Source organism: Cyanistes caeruleus, chromosome Z (genome assembly GCF_971803275.1).
Source record: "Cyanistes caeruleus chromosome Z, bCyaCae1.hap1.1, whole genome shotgun sequence".
Lineage (NCBI taxonomy): Eukaryota > Metazoa > Chordata > Aves > Passeriformes > Paridae > Cyanistes > Cyanistes caeruleus.
In genome coordinates this window covers 46,717,397-46,738,366 of record NC_141732.1, presented here as the reverse complement: position 1 = coordinate 46,738,366, position 20,970 = coordinate 46,717,397, and the positions used below count along the sequence as shown (strand labels likewise).

Here is a 20,970-nt window from a genome sequence, read left to right as displayed (position 1 = left end):
GTCAACTGTTGCTATGTTTTGACCTCACTTAATGAATTGACATCTTGATACAGACTGCTTAAAAAAATCCCAACATTTTTTTTCCAGGAAAAACATCTGACTCTTTTTCCAGGTACTTACTTGATTACCTAGCTCTACATTTTCCGAGTATACTGCTATTTGTTGTTTTGTTTTCTTTTCATCTGACAAGCTGTTGGCCAAAATGACAAGTACATCAAACCCATATTTATCTATGAATGCTTTCAGATCACCAATGAGACTTCTGTGTAATATGCAGTCCTGAAAAACATTAAGAAATTAAAATAAATGTCAGCAACTTTTCTGGTTCTTTTCATCCAAATATGTCATAAAAATAGCTGTAAATGTTAAAAAGCTTCAGCAGATCTAACAAGCAAAATAATTTCATTTCACTTGTCAAAACAACTACGTGCCTAATAAAAATCAAGAACCAGTCCCATAGCACAGTAATGGAGGAACACTAAAATACTAAATGCAGGTTTTGCCTTTTTGAACCTGCTGGTGAAATTTAATTGTTACTTGTTCCAGCTACCTGCTTTTGCAACACTGCTTAAAAGCAGTCCAAGCTCTGGGCTAGTGTATCCCCATGATAAAGAAACTGGGTAGGAGTCGGGTAGGCTCCTGGGTAGGAAACTAAAGTAGGGTAGTTGCATGGATGAGCATGAAACTCCCAGTAAAACTCAAACGCAAGAATGAAATATATGTGATGCATATATTTCCACACAGAAGGACTCCAGGAACATTGAGTTACAGAGATACAACAAGGAAGGCCAAGGCCCACTTGGAACTGGGTCTGGCAAGGGATATCAAGGACAACAAGGAGGGCTTCTACAATTTTTTCAGCAGCAAAAGAAAGGGAAAATGCAGGGCTGCTGCTGAATCAAGTGAGTGTTCTGGTTATAGAAGACACAGAGAAGGTAAAATTACTGAAAGCCTTTTTTGCTCGTCTTCACTGCTGAAACCAGCCCTCATGAGTCCCAGACTTCAGAGGTAAGAGAGGAAGGCTGGAGAAAGAAAGGTTTCGCCTTGGCTGTCAAGGGCTGGTTTAGAAATCAGCTAAGCAAACATAACACCATAAATCCATGGGATCTGATGGGATACACCCACAGGTGCTGAGAGAGCTGGCAGTTGTTGCTCTGCTGCCCTCTCATCTTTGAAAAATAATGGAGACAGGGAAAAGTGCCTCATGATTCAAGAAAGGCCAGTGTCACTCCTGTCTTCAAAAATGGCAAGGAGACCTGGGAAACTACCAGCCAACCAGCCTCACCTCAGTTCCTGGAAAGGTGATGAAACAGATCATTCTGGAGATCATCAAAAAGCATATGGAAGTCAAGAAGGTCATAAGGAGTACTGGAGCAGTCAGGATGGATTTGCCAAAGGCAAATCAGGTTGGACCAATCTGAGATTTCTATGACAGCATGGTAGGACAAGGGGAGAGGAGTGGATGTTGTCTACCTGAGCTTCAGCAAGGGTTTTGATGTTGTCTCCCATAACATCCTCACAGGTAAGCTCAGGAAATGTGGGTTGGAGAGTGAGATGGATCAGGAAGTGGCTTAATGGCAGAGCTTCAGAGGGTCATGATCAGTGCAGCAGAGTCCAGCAGGAGGCCTGCAGTCAGTGGTATTCCCAAGGGATCAGTACTGGGACCAATCTTACTCATCAGTGGTCTGGAGGAAGGGAGGGATCAAGTGCACCCTCAGCAGGTTTGCTGCTGACACTAAACTGGGGGCAGTGGCTGATCCATTCTGCTGCCATTCCCTGGGACCTTGATCTGCTGGAGGTTGGGCAGACAGAAACCTAATGAGGCTCAACAAGGGCAAGTGTCAGGTCCTGCTCCTGGGGAGGAACAGCCCCAAGTGCCAGCACAGGCTGGGGCTGACCTCCTGCAGAGCAGCTCTGGGGAGAAGGACCTGGGACTCCTGGTGGATCACAAGTTGTCCATGAGCCATCAGTGCCCCTGTGGCCAGGAGGGCCAGTGGTATCCTGGGCTGCAGAGTGTGGCCAGCAGGTCAAGGGAGGTGACTCTTCCCGTCTACTCAGCCCCAGTGAGGCCACACCTGGAGTGCTGTGTCCAGTTCCGGGCTCCTCAGCACAAGAGAGACAAGGAGCTGCTGGAGAGGGTCCAGTGGAGAGCCACAAGGATGGTCAGGGGTCTGGAGCTTCTCTCTTGTGAGGAGAGACTCTGGGAGCTGGGCCTGTTTGGTCTGGGGAAGACTGAGAGGGGATCTCATCAATGCATAGAAACATCCCAAAGGTGGGTTTCAGGAGGATGGTGCCAGACTCTTTTCAGTGGTGCCCAGAAACAAGATGAAGAGCAGTGGCCATAAACTGAAACACAAAAAGCTCCACCTCAACAAGAGGCAGAATTTCTTTACACTGAGGGTGGCAGAGCACTGGGACAGCTGCCTGGGGAGGTTGTGGGCTCTCCCTCTCTGGAGACACCCAAAACCCCCTACATGTGCTTTGTGTCACCTGCTCTTGGCAACCCTGCCTTGTGATCTCCAGAGGTTCTTTCCAACCCTAAGACTTATGTAATTCTGTGATACTGGTCTATTGCTATTTCTTTATTAAATCACTTTTTTTTGTTAGAAAAAGAAAAATACTTTATGAAATCTGTCATGCCAAAAAATCTAAAAAAAAATCTAAAATCTAAAAAAATAGATGTTAAAATAATAGCTCTGAGATGCAAAGTCCACAAGCTAACTTAATTTTGCAGCCCTTTATATGTGTCCATGATGATGTTACCCTATTGTAACACACAATTACCACAGATTGTTCCTATAGATTCCCTTGTTCCCTTGAATTGTGCAAATCTTCAAAAATATACACACACACACACACACACAGACACACAGACACACAGAGACAAGCAAGGACTGAGGCTAAGTATTTTTACACTCCTTGTATCAAAAAAATTGCCTTTTTTCACATACACCCCACACCAAATACACAGGAGGTAAACATTTACGTTTCCTATTCTCATTAATGCTTGGACTAGCCCAGTTCTGTAGAACTTGAAACATAAACCATACATCCACCCTTCTCAACTGGAACATAATGCACAAAGTATAAATGTCTTTTTTCAGCCCTTATTTCTGATAATTACTAGTGAACACAGACTTAGAAATTTTATTTTCTCCTTTATGTTTCTGCTGTTCATACTAAATAAATTTTTTGCTATCTTCTAGCCAAGACTTCTTTTGATGCTGCCAAGCTACACCGGCCTTGAATAAACAGCAGTTCATCATGAACACAGCACAACTGTATGTGCAGACTGGCATGTTATTCCCCTGCATCTGTCTCCTACCTAATAAATTACTGTTTTGGTTACAAATATATAAATACTATTTATTAATCTACTCTAATGTGTCCACACAATGCATCTCCCTCCCTCTAAGTTAAAACAAAAAAATCTGTATGTCAAATGCTTTGGAAGTAGATTCCTTTCTGCAGCTAGTGATGAAGTTTCCCTTTCATTTTTGCACAGCACCTAAAAATGAGGTTTATGTGAAATTCACACAGATCAATGCACAAACAATCAGCTGCCAGTTTCTTGGACACTCAGATGTGAAATCTGAATAGAGGGTTATAGTGAGGAATTATTCTGAATAATAATAATGTCTCAACCAGTAAAATCTCCTGAAGACACAAGTACTGGATAGATTGGAAACAATTCCAAAATGTTCTTAAGCATGAAAATTCACCTAATTTATCCCATTCCTAACCGCAGCTGGAATAATTAAGATCTATTCAAATAAAAAAATATGAACTGTAGCAGATTCAAAACCACCTGAAAATCTCTGGTAACTCACCTAAATACCTCTAAATTTTATTCTTTTAAACTAGTACCAGCAACAAAATTCAGATACTCTCTTCACAAGCATTCAAACATGTAATTAAATAATGACAGTTGCAAACAAGTCTTGAAACCTACCAAAGACCATATATTGAAAGACATGATAGGTATATGGACTTCCCCACAAATTTGCTAACCTAAGTTAACAAGCAGAACATTGCAAATATTATAAATGCTTCAGAAAAAAAAATAAAAAAATCCTTCAGAAATGAAAAAATGCAAATAATTTCAACAATTAAGCTGGTATATCCCAAATTAATTACAAGCATTCAAAATATGTTGTTGATGAATTAGTATAGCAGGAGATATACTGACATAGTTAAACAATGACAAAGGTCAGTTAACTGGACATTTTTTTTACACTCCTTTTCTTTTACTAGCATGTGCTGGCTTAAGTATTAACCAGTATTTACAAAGTATACTGCAGGTAAACAGCATCTGTAAACATTATTAGATTTTATAATGCACTCTAAGTAATTTAAAAACAAAAAAATTGTTTTAATACTTGAAATGAATGTACTTGAAATAAATAGAATCTAGTAATACATATATTTTGCATAGCTAACAGCAGTATAACCACTGGAACAATTTAGTGTCGTAACATGCAGTAAAATGGTTCTTTTGTCTGATGCATATAAGCAGCTTCTGCTGTAACACAGCAATATGATGGCAGAATGAAAAAGTCGAAGAAACCCAAAGAGTTTTGAAGGATTTTTGAATATGACCTGTTTAGTAATTATGGGGGTTTTTTTGAGAAATACCATTTTATGCAAGTTGTGTACTGCTGGGAAATTTCTTTCTCTGAAACTCTATTTTCTTTATTGATTCTCAAGAATGTCTTTTTAAGTTTAAGAGATAATGTAACTATAAACATGGATAATCCTTTAAAAGAGGCAAAATATCCAAGAAATATCTGAAGAGAATCTGTAACTTCTCTGTCTCTTGCAACACTGATTCATGAAATCAACAGCCAATTACCCAAGTGATCACTGCAAGTGTACATTACACACACTTCTGAGTCTTCTAAGCTAACTGTGTCAATATTAACCTGACCAAATTAAGAACAAACTGTCTCTTTTGTTCTTCACACTTCTCACATGGGGAGCACAATATGGCTTTTGTCAGAGGTGCTCCATCATTTTGGCTCAAGGAAACTGTCAGTACAGTTTGGGATTCGTTATTCATGGGCAGATACCCTGATGGGTCTAATGAAGCCTTTCTGCTGACAACTCATTTGCTAAAAATACCCAACCGTCACAAAATATAAATGAAGAATATCGTATCCCATTACAATTTTCACAACTGATGCAATTATCACAATACAGAAGTCACACATACTGCTACATACTGCATTCTCTTAATATTTCATAGTTGGTACTTCTGCATTCCAGTTTATTTCTATGTGATCACTGATAAAACTTTATGACATACTTAAATTGCAGTATAATAGGGTAAACACCAATGATACAGCACACATGCAGAGCTAACAGTCTGTGTGCCATTTGTTGTAAATCCAGCTAATTACTAGAAGCCCCCTCCTTTATTAAAAACAAAATTTAAAAAGCAAGGCAAAAGAGTGCAGAAAATTACTCAATTTTTTATAAGTTTTCAGGTAAAGATCACCAAAAACCTGAAAGAACAGTATGAACAGTATGATGTCTAGAAGACTTCAGAAACATGAAGAAGTGTATTTGTTGTTTTACTTCTTTTTTTTTTTCCCCCTCCTATCAACATCACTGGTAAAAATGCTCTATGAAAAATCACTACCTTTTCTGTAAGGAAAGACAGCATTTTTCTATTGTGCATTTCAATGTATCATAGAGCAGCTCTTCTGCACTGATATTTATCAGTCTTCTGGAAAGAACAAAAATAGCAGCAAATTCTGCTTCCTTTATGTCTACAGTTTCAAAAGATGAAAAAGGCACTAGGTCCTAAACTGAAGAGTAAGAAAATGGGCATTTTTGAGCTTGCTTGATGACAATCCCAGTCATACATTTAACTTTAGGCATTCCAAATTTAAGTTGGAAAGAATTTAAACTGGAACTACTATAGCATTGTGGAATGTTTTTACTGAATAATGCAATGAGTGCCTGTTTAGCACTCACACCCCTTAGTACTGATGATGGCTGTGTTTTTACAGTCTATTATTTTCATTAAATGCAGAGTTACTAAAAAAGAAAAAAAAAATATTCCTCTTTAATTAAAAAAAAAAAAAATCAGCATGCTTTGTTCAATGGAAGCATGTTTAGACAGGTTTATAATGGAAAGAGTGCCTTTTCTACAGCACTGGGGAATTTTATCATAATGTCCTAACAATGATCCATTCTTTATGAATTCAGATTGCAGCTAAACAGGTTTTACTTGCATTTGATACAGGCACTAATTCTATATATTCAAATTCAGGCTTGTCCATTTTAACCTGTGTTTAAGCAGAACTTATAAAGATTTACATGTTTTTGTGTATTTAGCACAGCACATTATTTCTGGGCAAGACTGTGAAGTCTCAATTCATTCATAAAAATTGAGGTAGAAAAATATTTCAAAACTACAGTTTCATTATTCCCCATTCACAGAACTAGCTGAGACAGCTCTGGATTTAGCAGCTGAGGTACAGCATCTTCATGTATCCTAAAAGACATGATGATATACATGTAACATAGAGTCATGGCACATCTGGCTTACAACATTCTTCCTAGAGGTGGAATACCTGGTGTCACTGTCACCCACCTAAGGAACACAAATTGTTATCCATAAGCAAGGCAGCCCCCCGTGAGTGCCGAGGTATGCAGCTAACCCTCTGAAATACAACAGTCAAAAATGCTCCCCAATGTCAGTGGGTTTTGTGCACGTGTACTCGAAGAATGTAGCAGATCAGAAGGGCTGGAGATGCAGCCCTGTTAGGGTACTGCCACTACTGCACAATGTAAACATTGAGGGCATAGCCTAAAGACATTAACAAACAAGGGTAATAGTCTGCACACTCCTGTGTATCTAATAATAGTATTAGATTGCTGTGACCTCAATATCCATCAGAAAAAAAGGTTTGCAGCAGTACAGGGATCAGAGAACATCAAAAAACATCATGTAGTCTGGTGAAGAGGTAAAAGTACTCATTTATTTCCAACTCTAAGGGAAGAAATTCAAAGTGCTTGTTATTTGTCTCATTGTTAGTAGATGCTTTCTGTAACAGGAAAACCATGACTGATAAAGTTGCCAATTTTGAGCATTTCTGGTATTTGAAGGGTAAGTAGCTTGGAGTTGTTAAAAATGCAAAATACGTTAAAATATATAGATGTAATTTCAAGTTTAAAGGCTTAAATTACACCTCATCTTTCAAATGCGTCTTTAAAACTCTACCTCTGTGAAACAAGTAAAGGGACCAACTAGAAAATTTGTAATCATAGCAGTATGACTTTTGGTCCTAGTAGAGAAGTACAGAGAAATGTAGTATGTTAGAATGTACACCTTCCAAATAATATAAAAGGTTGAAGTAAATATGAACTTATTTTTTTTTTGACAAAACTACATTTTATTTTGAAATCACAGGCATACAAAGCCTGAAAGTAAAGGCAACTGCTTATGCACCTTATTTATACGCAAAGACCCCCCCATAGAAAGTACACACAGAATATGTACAAATTAAAATAAATATCTCCATACTAAAATACAGAATAGTTTATACAATCTAGTAACTATTTACCTCAAAAATTTATAGGAGAAAAAGAAGCATTATTTTTTATTAATCCATAAGCCATGTGGACATAGCCTACAATACACTTTTTTATTCTCCTTTATATTATTCTGTTTTCTGATTCTAGGTTAAGAACTTCCATTTGATTTTTCCATAGCTTGTAAATCAATTAAAAAATACTGAAAAAGACACAACCTATTACTTCAGTTACAAGGTTCATTTAGTCACATACAATATTTGATTTCACCGTTGACTGATTAGCAAGTGGTAACAAGCAAAAGGCTGAATTGACAGAGTGATGAATTAAAACATAAGAAACATCACAACCATACATATACTGTCCAGAAGCTGTCTCTTTTAGCCAGCTAAGTCTCAGGTGTAAGCTTATACATAATAATTCATACCTTACAAAATAATCCCCATGCAAACATGATAATGCAAAAACACATTTCTGGCTGTCAAGAAAATTTCTGGCAAAATTAATCAACCATTCATCCATTCAGGCTCTTTGCATATCCTTTTGTCAAAGAGAGAATACTAAGAGATTCCTTTCCTCTTTGACGCGCTCATTGCAATGGTTTGTAAAATCCATCAAGCCTGAGTTGATTTATTGAACTGTCTCTTAGCTCAGCAGTGCAACTATAGCAAATGAACTGGTAACTTCTTAAAAAACAGCAGTGATTCAACAATATCTGGTTTATTTGATTCCTTCTAAGTTCAGATAAGCAATTTCTTAAAGGCACTGACTTGCATTATTTAGTAGTTCTAGCTGCAATTTTATACCAGCATGTTTTGTTTATACTGCCCCACATTTTTAATATTCTGTTTTTACATTTGACAAAGGCATTTTTGATTTATAACTGATATTAGGCTCTACCTAAATCTTCACACCAGCTAGTATGCTTCTATTGTTACTCAACAGAGCTTTCAAATTTAAATACAATACTGCTGTGTACTGTTATTTGAGCCATCTCACTCATTAGGCTATGAATACTGAAAACTAATTACCCCCACCTATTTCTTTAATTACACACATAACTTTGCATGCATATTCAACTGTTCTTGTATTTATCTATTCCCATCACTAGTAATGAGAATTGTTATAAAAAGTAGTTAAGGCACAAAAGACGGAGATATGCCAAGCCATTTGAAGCACATGGATTTTATTGCTACGCATCGTCCACTGAACCCCATGAAGCACATTCATCACTCACCAGCTTTGCATTTTTCTTCATAAAGATATATGACCTTTGCCTATTAGATTTCATTAGCAGGGCACCATACAAGGCTCGTCTGCAGATGACAGGATAGAAAGCTAAACAACCTCGCCTGAAGGATTTGTGAGAACAAGCCCATCTTCAATCTTTGTCCCTGGGAGGCACTTCTAACACCTGCCAACCACAGCACTATCATCAGAAAAACATTTAGAGATTTATCTTCAGGCTGGTGATTATAAGAGATAATTTGTTTGGAGTATGGATAAAGTTGGTCTAGCATAAACAAACTACAAGCTCAAATTATACGATGAACCTCATTAACTATTGATTTAACCACTGCAAATCCATGAACAAATGTTGTATCAAAATGTTAATTCTTCATGAAAATATAATTTAAAAGAAACCCAACAAAAATGTAAAGACAGGATGGCAGGCTATTCTTAGTGCACTTTTAATGTTAGCTTAAACTGGATTTGGAAACTCGCTTTGTCATAACATCAACACTATACTATTGCCATTTTCCCTTAACATAACATAACTCTATAACATGGATTTTTGTCTGACAAGAAGTGATAGATCTTTTCAGTTGCTGCCACTACAGAGGGATAAAACAGTTTTTTCTCTCCTACCTTCAGGAACACTTCTTTTGTTTGGAGACAGCAAGACTAGATGTACCATTAAAAACACTAATTAGCAAGAAGCTAGAAGTATTATAAATGGATGCCATCACAGGCGGACAGTCTGAACAATTATATATTCATGGACACCTTCTATATTACAGATACCACACATATTCTAAGTTCCAGAATAGGAAATTACTTTCTCCTAATCTTTGAAAATTATTTTAGCTCAAGCTAAAAATAAACCCTCAGTCTTCAGCCAACAGTATACTTAGAAATAGTACAGCTGCATTAGCCCTGTGGTCTATTTTTGATGGGGAAAGGTTGAGGTTTTTAAATTCTTTTCTAATACAATGGCATTCAGGCCTGTTCTCTTTTTGGTAACAGAGAAAAAATGGTGCCAGACTTAATGCTGCAATCCAAAGAGAAGAGCCAGAAAATGTTTCCACCTGATGTTGGTGGAATACGGATGGCTTAGGAGAATTCCATTGCACCCTCTCTGGCAGCAACACAATTCCTTAATACCCCTATCCAGAGAGCTCATTTGTGTATAGAAGGTAGAAGGAAACCGGTGGTACCTACACTCCGGCATTCTAAACAATCATTCAGTGTGACTTGCACTTAATAACAAAACATCAACACTTTTAAGATATTATTACTGTAGAAACAGCAAAAATCTTTTAGAATGAACTCAAAAACAAACTAAAAAAAAGTTACATGGCGATTTTAGTTTTCTCTTTTATATTTACCTTTTTTCCCCTGTTATATTTACTTTGCTAATTTATGTATTCAACTCACAATGTCACTTCATGAATAAACCACAGTTATTTAATTATTAAAACCATTTCACTCCATATATATAGAGAAGAAAATTATGTTGCAAGATAATTGATAGAAAATTTAAAATAATCAGCTGGTAATAAATGAAAATCATTTGTGCAGGATTCAGTTCGTTCACTTCTAATATATTTTAAGTTGTTAATATCATTTGGATTGTTTCACCAAATATCAGTAGTTGGTGAAGCTTTCTCTTTCATCTAGCTACACTTTCTGCCTTTCTAAAGCAGCTGTTTGATTCTTCACAGTCTTTTGACTGCAAATCATTTTTCTCAAAAAATTTACTTCTTCCATTCCTGCTCTTGACTCCGAAATACTATATTCTTCAAGTTTTCTTCCTCCAGTGCTGAAAATTCTTGACTTATATAATTTTTTACTTTTGCTATCACTTGTCATGAACACTCTCACTTTCAACTTCTCTTCCCCCTTCTTTTTATCTGAAATGTGTCTAAATGCAAAATACAGTTTCATACTGAGGCACAATGCCCTCTAATTGTACTTCAGGCTTTCCTATACTTTTATCCTTTGGTTCAAAACAAATGTCCCCTGCCAGCACCACAGACCCATGTTTTTAAAAAACCCTACTCTAAACAGTTTCTCTTCATATGGGAAAATACAAAGAGTAATTATTACCTTTAGATGTTCAATCTGCAAGCCTGAACAAATAGGCCAGTTCAGAATTCCACAAACTAAAAATTAGTGGAAATCCTCTCACTGACTTCACAGGATTTGGCACATGCCACTAATCTACACATAAGAATTCTCCCAATCAGTTAAAATACACAGATGATGTGGTATTGCCTAGGCACTCAAGTTTAGCAAAGGTCCTTCCAGGAAGTTAAAGTTCCCTGCTAAGCATGTTAGGATTTTAGAAACGCATTTTCAATTATTTTGATTAAATCACTTTTGCACTGTATGCTAAATCACTAGCACTCTGGTTGCCCATAGTGCCTTGTCAATATGGAGCAACTGTCTGGAATACAACTCCTAGATGAAAGAGAATTAATTTTCTATTCATTCAGTTTATCTCTCTGCTGTGGGAAACTGTACATCTTCCTCCAAAACACATGAACAAACAAGGATCAATTACCAGTGCAACTGACTTAAGTAGCATCTGCAGTGAGACTAAACTAGGAACTAGAAATTGGACAGAAATAGTCAAATGCTGTTTGCTGAACTTTGCCACCAAAAAAAACTCCCAGACAAATAAGAGTAGCAATTCAGTTTCTTGTAATTCATTTAAGTTTCCTATGGATTCTTCTAATAAGCACTTATAGTTATGCAAACAAAATGCCTTTAGCAACTCGTTTGTTAAACAGTCAGTTCCTTCAGAAGAGAGAACAGGAGTCATTACCAACACAAGCAAAAATAGGATAAAACAAAGTTCTTTGCAGATGCCTGCCAGGGGACTCACACTTGGTTACACCAGGCTGAAGTTAGCTGTGGCACCCTTGTCTCTGTTTTACAGTAACTAAGAGCAGCTTTATCACTGAGATGTTTCTATTTCCTGAGAGCCAAATACAAGCTTTCTGTAAGGCTGCTTTTGGACCTGCAGGAACATTGTCCAGCATACATGCTTTCCTTAGGTTGTATCCTTCAGAAAGTTGTCCTTTTCTCTCTCTCTCTAGACAAATAAAAGTGAAAAATGAGATGCAAAGCGAAACAGTACCCTAAAATCAATCTGAAGTTAACCACTCTGAGACACTGGACTGCTTTGGTGATACTGGCATGTAAATGCAGTTAAACAACCACCCAAATGAACTGGAACATGTATCATATTGTTTTAGTTTTACTTGATACTTATACGAAATATTCAATGTTTAAAAGAAATTATGACTAGGAGTATGTCAAAAAGGAAAAAGTTTTGGTTTTTTTTTTCTAAAGAACAATAACACAGGGATTTTGTTGGGGTCAGTAAACAAAAATGTGCTTTAAGATTTAGCATTACAGGAAAAGTAGCATGCAAAATCAGTTTTTTTCCAATATGTTCAGCAGCCATGTCAATTAGTTTTCATGATCTTCAGCTATATCAATACAGCTCCTGCAGCATAACAGGATTCTCAAATGGGCTTTACCAACTTACTGGCAATAACTCCATGTGCAGTAGTGACTCTAGCAAGCACAATTGACTCACACCATTACAGCTTTCTTCCATGAACTTAAATTGAGCCAAGCCTAAACATGTGCTTAGTCTCTGCTTCATCATTGCAGTCATTCATTGTGACTGAAACATCTTTCTAACACACTAAGAAACAGATACTGCTCAGCAACTTAAAAGCAAAATTTCACCCAACTAAGCAAGCAGCCTATTTTACTAGATTTTGTACCGCTTCCCATTGACTTCATTGGCACCTGTTGCAAATTTGTGGCTTCAAAATTAAGGTTTTGAATGTAATTTTTTATCATGTTGAATTTGTGTTGCCTGGACATTGAAGGAAATGAAGTAAAGTTAGGATGGTCAAACTGGTAATATACTTTAGGAAAAACATGCTTAAAATGCCTTCAATGATCCTACATGGAATTAAAACACAAATCTTATTAATAAGGCCACATTCAAGGCTTTCTATCCTGCTGGCTCATTTTTAGAATTCTCTCACTTCAAACTCTGTGAAATTGATGTCTTTTAATTCAGAGCCTCATTTATTTTCTGAAAATATCGTTAAAAACATTAACATGCAAATGAGAAAGTCAGGCTCCAAGTAGCAAGTCTTCTTTCAAAACACTTTAAAAATCTATATGGGCTTTACACAAGGGCTTTACCTCTGTTACACTGTGCTTTGAAAGACCATCTATTGCTGAGTGCTAGGGAGAGGCATATAGCAGAGTGCAGAATACATTATCGAAACAATGTAGTAATGCTAAGTAGTAAAGAAAAGGCATTTTTTAACAATATGTACATTGAATATTGCAACTACTGCATTAATCCAGTTTTAGTCTCTTGCAATTCTGTTAAGAATAAACAGCAGTAAAACAGACCTACAGCTCCTTCAGCGAATATACTTAATCATTATCCTTAACAAAAACACAATTTTAAACATCCAGATTGCAAGACACGATGGTCCAGAGCTAAAAGAACATAAAAGGCACTGACTCATCTCTCTTTACAGTGAACCACAAGTCCTGCTATTCCTCCCTCAAACAAAAGTAACTGACCATAGTTCTGCTGTACTCTTCAGCACAACAAAATTATTACATGTAATGTGTGGTTTACCTTCACCACTCTATATCCACCAGGAAGAAGTGATGAGAGGAAATAGTACAAGACATAGACTTCTTTGTCAGACCTTTTAGCAAACAGCTGTTTACAGGTATCAGGGAAGACAGAGAGGGTATGATAAAGAAACTGAGAGCAGATATAATGAGAGGGACCAAAAGAAGGTACCCATAAATTGGGCACATGAGTTTATACCAGAATAACACTTACAGAGAATTCTCAGTTATGTAGAGTTCATTGAGTAAAACGTTGAAAAATGTAAGGTAGAGGAAGAAATACCACACTAAATATGTACAATAACAAGTATTACGTCATCTTAGTATGAACATTACCAACAAAGGGAGACGACAAGAGGTCTTGATTAAAACATGTTTAAATCTGATTTAATCTTTCTTTTCTATCCACCAGATGGTGCCCTTGCAGCATCCATGACCAAGCTAAGCGACTCTCTGCCTCTGTCCACAGACACAGACAGGTCATTCCATGTGTTCTCATACCTGGTTCTGAAGGGACAATTTTGCTGTATCACTGACACTTGAACTGTTCTTAAAAGAAAAGTCTTTACAGATAGTTCTTGGCATACATATTTTTCAAAATCTCATTAGAAGTCTAACTAATTTTAGTAGCAGCATGATCTACAGGCCATACCTACCCCTATGGCAGCTGGTATCCGCTGCGGTATATGGATTTGTGAGCAGCAGAATGACAGTTTGGCATCAATTAGGAGAACACACAAACTCTTAGAAAACACTGGAGATTTATTTCGTTGCCTGAAACATGGTTTCTAACCTGGAAATACCTCATCTCTGCAGAGCTGTGTATTTCTCCCACAGTGATGGAGAAAGCTTTGCAGCTGTTCAGGTTAATGTGCTCCTGTTTCTCTGCTGACATTTAAACTCAAGGATACACAGCATTCTTCAAAGCTTGATTGGCACACAGAAGTAAAATATGTGTTCAGTGCTAATCTCCTAGTCTATTACTACTGTCTTTCATAATCTACATATATTTTACAAAATTCTTTAGTAAGAAAGGCTGTCAGAGCAAATGATGCATCAAATTCAAACAGGCCATCAAGATTGCTAATGGATTTTAATAGCAGCTATTACAGCATAATGGTATTTTCCCAACAGCTGTTTGTTTATAAAATTTTCAGTTTACAAGACCTTTATGTCCAATCCCAGGAGACATCCATCAATTCATTTATAATCATTTGGTTCAACCTACATGTAAATGCTGTCTTATTTGCACTGGGTGTGATTGTGTATTTGTAGAAGACATGAGCAACTGCCACAGCAATCAAAATGCTGGGGAACTTTACAAATTAAACTAATTAGTGTGTACCTTTTGCCTTTAGCAGAAAATTAGGTGTTTCACGTGTTTCTTTCCATTCTTGAGCAGCCCTTTCCTCATAAAGAAGAGCAGCCTGGAATAGAGCCTATTTATGTCCCAATCTGACATGAATATTTGTTTAGTCCCATAAAAACATTTGTTTAGTTCCTACAGTGGTTGAAGATTTCAAAACACAGCACATAACTGGACATAACTGGAGCAACTGGCCAGCAGACAATAGCTCAATGTGGCCTGCAGAAGTAATGGACAAGTATTAGAGGAAAAACATCTTGACAGATGTTAATACAAAGTTAGATCTGATCTGGAAAAGTTAATGGACACAAAATCGAAAAAAGCATGACTAAGATTTTTTTCCCAGGTTTGTGATGGATTGGTTTGGTTCAGTTTGGCTTGGTTTGTTGGTTGGGAGTGGTTTTTGGTTGATTGGTTGGAGTATTTTAGTGTATGAGCAAGTATTTTTTGATATCTATTAGACAAAAAACCAGGAAGAAATAGGAAACTAGGACCCTGGCATGCTTTTCCATTGAGTCATATTCAGAGCTGAACTGTGTGAAATGAGTGGGATTTAAAAAAAACTATTCAGAAGATAACTAGTAATGGGAGCCAATTATGAACTGAGGAAAGAGAATATTGAGTAAGATGTTTTGATGTTGCACACTTAGAGATGGCTGTTTGTCCAGCTCTTTTCCTGATTTTCAAGCTGTCCATGTAACACAAATTTCTGATTAATACTCAGGTAACAAAACTTTCTGATTAATGCTGAAGTCTGGATAAATGCTTTTTAGTGTATGTACTAATGGGTGATTTTTTTTAGAAACATCTGGACCTAAATAATTTTGCTTCCATGGTGTTAGCAAATACCCTACTAGCAACAAACAACAGAAAATTTTTGAGGATATAGGACAAGACAGAAAAAACACACACTTCACCTTAACCAATGCCCTCTTTAGACAGCAGATGGCTCCAATTTTCCACAAAAGAAGGCTATGACTAAAATTTTCAGCCAGGACTCCTACTTCCATTATACAGGAATAGGGGAGTTGTTATGCAGTAAGAAGGATGTAGATAAACAAGCTGTTAAGTGGGTGCTATTTGTGAGCAGTGTTACACAGCCACCCTACAAACCAGCAGTCTTCATCCCCACAAGCAGTGTCCTGGGAAACTAGCTTATAGTAAATGCCAATTACAGCAGGCTTTGTACATTCAGATTTTACCTCTGTGTTTGCTAATCTCTGTAGCCTGATATGCATTTAAATATCTCAAGCAATCAGGAAAATTACTAAACAAAGAACCTTTGTTTTTTTTCTTGGAAAGCCTTGATGTTTTTGGTTCTTTACATGAAGATGCAGCAACTTTTCCTCCCAGTCATTTCAATACCATATACACCATGACATCCCATTACCATTCAGTTTACTCTGATTTTTCACATCCGTTCTGCACAGCACACTTAGCAGTAATTTTCAATGCAGAAAAATAATTTAAAACTTAATTTTATTTTTTTTTCTCCTAAGACACATGGTCTAAGGTCATGTCTGCCAAGAGAGTTATGGTCAGATCTATAGACATGCAGCTGATATAAGGAAAGCAATTAGAAAACACAATCTGAATATGATCAACTGGAAAAAAAGCACTTTCTGTCTCTAAATCAACACTACAGAAGAGCTGGGCTTAACCAAAAAAAAATACCAATGAGATTAGACTGCAAAACTGAAAACTGGTATTTATAAACTAGCTGTCCAGAACAGTGAGGGACAATAAAATGAGTTTTTTCAAATACACTGATGGAAATATGCAATGTAAAAATAACATTGTCCTATTACAGGATGTGGATGGTTATCCCACAAACAGGGACATGGAAAAGGCAGACGTGTTTAATGCATTCTTTGCCTCTGTGTTTAACACACATGACTGACCAAGAGGGTCACAGTGCCATGAGCTGGAGGATCATGACTGCAAGAACAATCAATTCCCTGAAATTCAGGATCCTGAAATTGTGAAGGACCTGTTGCTCCAGCTGGAGCCTTACAAATTTATGTGTTCTTATGGGATTCTTCCACTATTTCTCAAAGAACTGCTGTCATTGCAAAGCTGCTCCCAATGATTTTTGACCCAGGCAGGTTCCAGCTGACTGGATGTTGATTTTCAAGAAGATCAAGGAGGACCCTGGAAAATACAGGCCTGTCAGTCTCACTGCAGTGACGGGTAAAGTTACAGAGAAGATTATTCTGGGGGTATTGAAAAACACCTAAAGGACAACACAGTAATTTGCCAGAACCAGCACAGCTTCATTAGAGAAGCTGTTTTATCCAACCTAATTTCCTTTCATAACAAGGTAACACGCCCAGCTGATCAAGAGAAGCCAGCTGATGTTATCTTTTTGGATTTCAGTAAGTCTTCCAAGACTGTCTCTCACAGAATCCTTCTGAACAAAATGTGCAGCCCACAGCTGGACAAACACATCATGGGATGGGTGAGCAAGTGGCTCGTGGGTCAGGCACAAGGGGTTAAAATGAATGGGGAGACATCAGACTGGGAACCTGTCATCAGTGGGGTTCCAAAGGGCTCCATCCTTGGCCCTCTGCTCTTCAGCATCTTCATAAATGACTTGGATACAGGACTGGAAGAAATACTCAGCAAGTTCCCAGAAAACAAGAAACTGGGAGGAGCTGTTGACTCCCTCCAGGGCAGGAAGGCCCTGCAGAGAGACCTCAACAAATCAGGAGTCTGGGCAATCACCAACCATATGAAGTTCAACAGGGGAAAATGCTGGGTTCTGCATCTGAGATGGGGCAACCCTGGATGTATGGACAGACTGGGAAATGAGATGCTGGGAAGCAGTGCCATGGAAAGGTCCTGTTTGACAGAAAGTTGAACATCAGCCAGCAGTGCCCTGGCAGCCAGGAGGGTCAACCCTGTCCTGGGGGACATCAGGCACAGCATCACCAGCGGGGCAAGGGAGGGGATTGTCCTGCTCTGCTCTGAGCTGGGGCAGCCTCACCTCCAGTGCTGGGGGCAGTTCTGGGTGCCACAACACTTAGAAAAATATAAAGCTATATTTTTGCTTTATATTTTTGTGGATGCTTTGTGGAAGCATCCATAGGAGGGCCATGATGATGGTGAAGATGCTGTGAGGGGAAGCCATATGAGGAGTGGCTGAGGTCACTTGGTCTGTTCAGCCTGGAGGAGACTGAGTGTCTCATCTGTCCTCATTGCTGTTACAACTTCCTTGTGCAGAGAAGAGGAGGGGCAGGCACTGATCTCTTCTTTTTGCTGGCCAGTGGCAGGACCCAAGGAAATGCCTGGGAGTTGTGTCAGTTGGAAAGTTTATTCTGGGCATTAGGCAAAGGTTCTTCACCCAGACAGTGTTTGGGCACTGGAACAGCTCCCCAGGGCAGTGATCACAGCACCAGCCTGACAGAGCTCAAGACATATTTGGACAGTGCTCTCAAGCACATGGTGTGACACCAAGCAATGGTGCTGTGCAGGGCCAGGAGCTGGACTCAGTGATCCTTGGGGGGCCTTCCAACTCTACATATTCTGTGATTCTGTGGTAAAAAACAGACGCATCACCTAAAGCCTGACTGATTAGTCCTAACTCATGAGCATCATACTGGAAAGAGACTATTTTTTGATGGGAGAGTTACTTGTTAGGAACAAGCACTGATACTTTGGGGAGGTCTATGCAAAAAAACTTAAGGAAAAAATACTGATTCAAAATGGTATTTTTGTTGTCTGTATGTGGACCCTCCTACACCATACAATGACCACATGCCTATGAATATGACACTGAATACCTTTAATTGGTTTTCACTGAGAAATACACAAATATACAGAAGAAATATTACTTACCTGCTAGTTCTGGAACTCTGAGAAACTACTTAGATTTGAGCTTCTATGGTCACAGCATTATTTAATTTTACTTGATGCCATAAAAATGAAAGTTGTCTTAACTTGTCTGAAAAATGCACAGTGTATGTGCAGGTATCTTCATCTTAGTATGCTGTAATTTTTCTGGTCTCATCTATGATTTTTCCAGAAGGTTTGTTCAAGTACTTTTCAACAAATGAGACATATTCTGAGATAACAACACAAGTGGTCTCTGCATTAGCAAGTTAGCAAAGATTGTAGAGTCTTCTGGCCTACTTGTCTTGGATCGTCATGACATCATAGTGACTGGTGAATTTTCCACCTTTAGTTAAAAGGAAATGTCAAATGCAGTGAAAAATATGACAAAGAAAGCTTACAAAATCTAAAATAACATCGTGATGGGAGATGAAAGACCAGCCCTCTCCGTGAAGCTTTCTTTCAAAATTCTAATAGCTTTCCAATGTGAGAAACTGAAACCACAGTAATTAAAGAAAACACCTAGAAATTACTAAAGGCAACATTCAGACTTGAGGTCTCTACCTTCTTTTACTGATATAACTGCTCATGGGAAAAAATTGTTTAAAAAATCTAATGTATATGCATTTTTTACTGTATATGCCCTGAATATTTTATATATACTATAGAAAAACTGTATATATACTGAATAGTTCATATTTCCAAAGTTTCCATATGCATGTATGTATTTTTCAAGATAGTCTATTTCTACATAAACATAGACACACTACTTCTTAGGCATCTCAATTCAAGTAGATCCAGTACATAAGTAAGTATTCAGGAAATTAAGACTTTAAAACACTAATTCAGAACACTGCTTAGTAATATAATAAGCTGTGGGTCAGCAAGTTTATTTAGATTAGAGATATTACAATGAAATATTCTAAAAGTAAAGATAAGCAACAGAACACTAACTCATTTGTGATAATTTTTAATTTTAGAAGTCTGAGTAAAGGAAAACCTGTAATATATTCTAGAGTTTATTGCCAGAAACTCACCTAACTGATATCACTGTTACCACAGCAGCAGCCACAGAAGAGAACGTTATGTAAACAGCCAAAGAAATTCAAAGCCAGGTAATTAGATATAAATGCAACTTTTGAGTTATTAAATACTTTCTTCATAGTGTTTTCCTTACAAATTTATAATAAATTAGTAGCTACACTCTCAGATCTGGCAGAGCTGTGCTAAATACAGTATGCATTTGTCTTGATAACAAGTATTCTGGCTGATGTGCTTCACCAAGTGTCACATTCACACAATGGTGGTTTTAAGGTACAACCATGCTCTGACACAACCACAGCAGAAACCAAGTACTGCCTGCAACAGAAACTGTTTTGCAACCTATTTTTGAATGATGGAATATTCAGCCATCTCAATTATTCCAAGAAGTTAGAAGATGTTTTCTCTTTTAGTTTAAATCGCGATTTTGAAGAACTGTGAGTACTTAATTCTTGCCACTGTAACATGCTTTCCATATGATCTCAAACATACCCTGCATTCTCCAATCCATGTACCATGCTGACCTAAGGAAATGTTACTTCAATAATAAAACTAGGAGATTCTAAAGAAAAATTGAAGATACAAAGTATCTGAGGCATGACTACTCAAAAGCAATTTTCAGCTCTTCAATACGTATAACACATCAACTCACTCTCTGAATAGTTTTCTGTGCAATAAAATGAAGGGAAGAGAAGGAGAGCCAATGCACTTTTGTTTTTCTTGCATGTTCCTTGTACTTTCACTGTTGAACAGATTAGTATCCAAATATATCATACTACATACATACAGGAATGCTACCTCTTCCATACAGATATTATTAACTTATTATTCTGTACAGTGCATTGTATTTCCTTGTACTACTGAACAAATACTGCATTTTTTGCTGACACTGATGAGTGAAATAAGAATTACATGGATCAGATATAGACAAGCAGATGAAGAGAATACTGATTTTTTTTTTTCTGGCTCAATTAATGAATTAATGTGATCTGTCAAGATTCATAATGGTCCATAAGAACAACATTTCAAAGAACTAGCATGAAAATTGAGTATTATGTGATACTCCTCCAGAATTTATATGTAATTCATATATACTTACTCCATATATTTTGCCTCAATAGTAAAGAATTTGTCTATTCCACAGTGGGAAATATATGTAAAATAAAATGTAATACAAAATTTCTAGCAATGCCAAACAGATGCAAAGCTGGAGCAGAAAAACATAATGCATTACTTGCTATGGCCAGAATAAACTGGGAGCCTTTAAAAGGAACAGACTACTT

The 20,970-nt window shown here is 37.4% G+C and overlaps 1 protein-coding gene across 9 annotated transcripts in view; it reads right to left on the bottom strand.

The window, feature by feature from the left end:
• The window catches only part of PRUNE2 (prune homolog 2 with BCH domain), a 132,137-nt gene that overhangs the window by 57,213 nt on the left and 53,954 nt on the right, over positions 1-20,970 (bottom strand). For all 9 annotated transcript variants that reach the window (XM_086869259.1, XM_023943467.2, XM_023943468.2 and 6 more), the window contains exon 7: positions 121-279. In XM_086869259.1, coding sequence (XP_086725385.1) covers positions 121-279 — 159 coding nt within the window. The remainder of the gene's footprint in view (positions 1-120; positions 280-20,970) is intronic.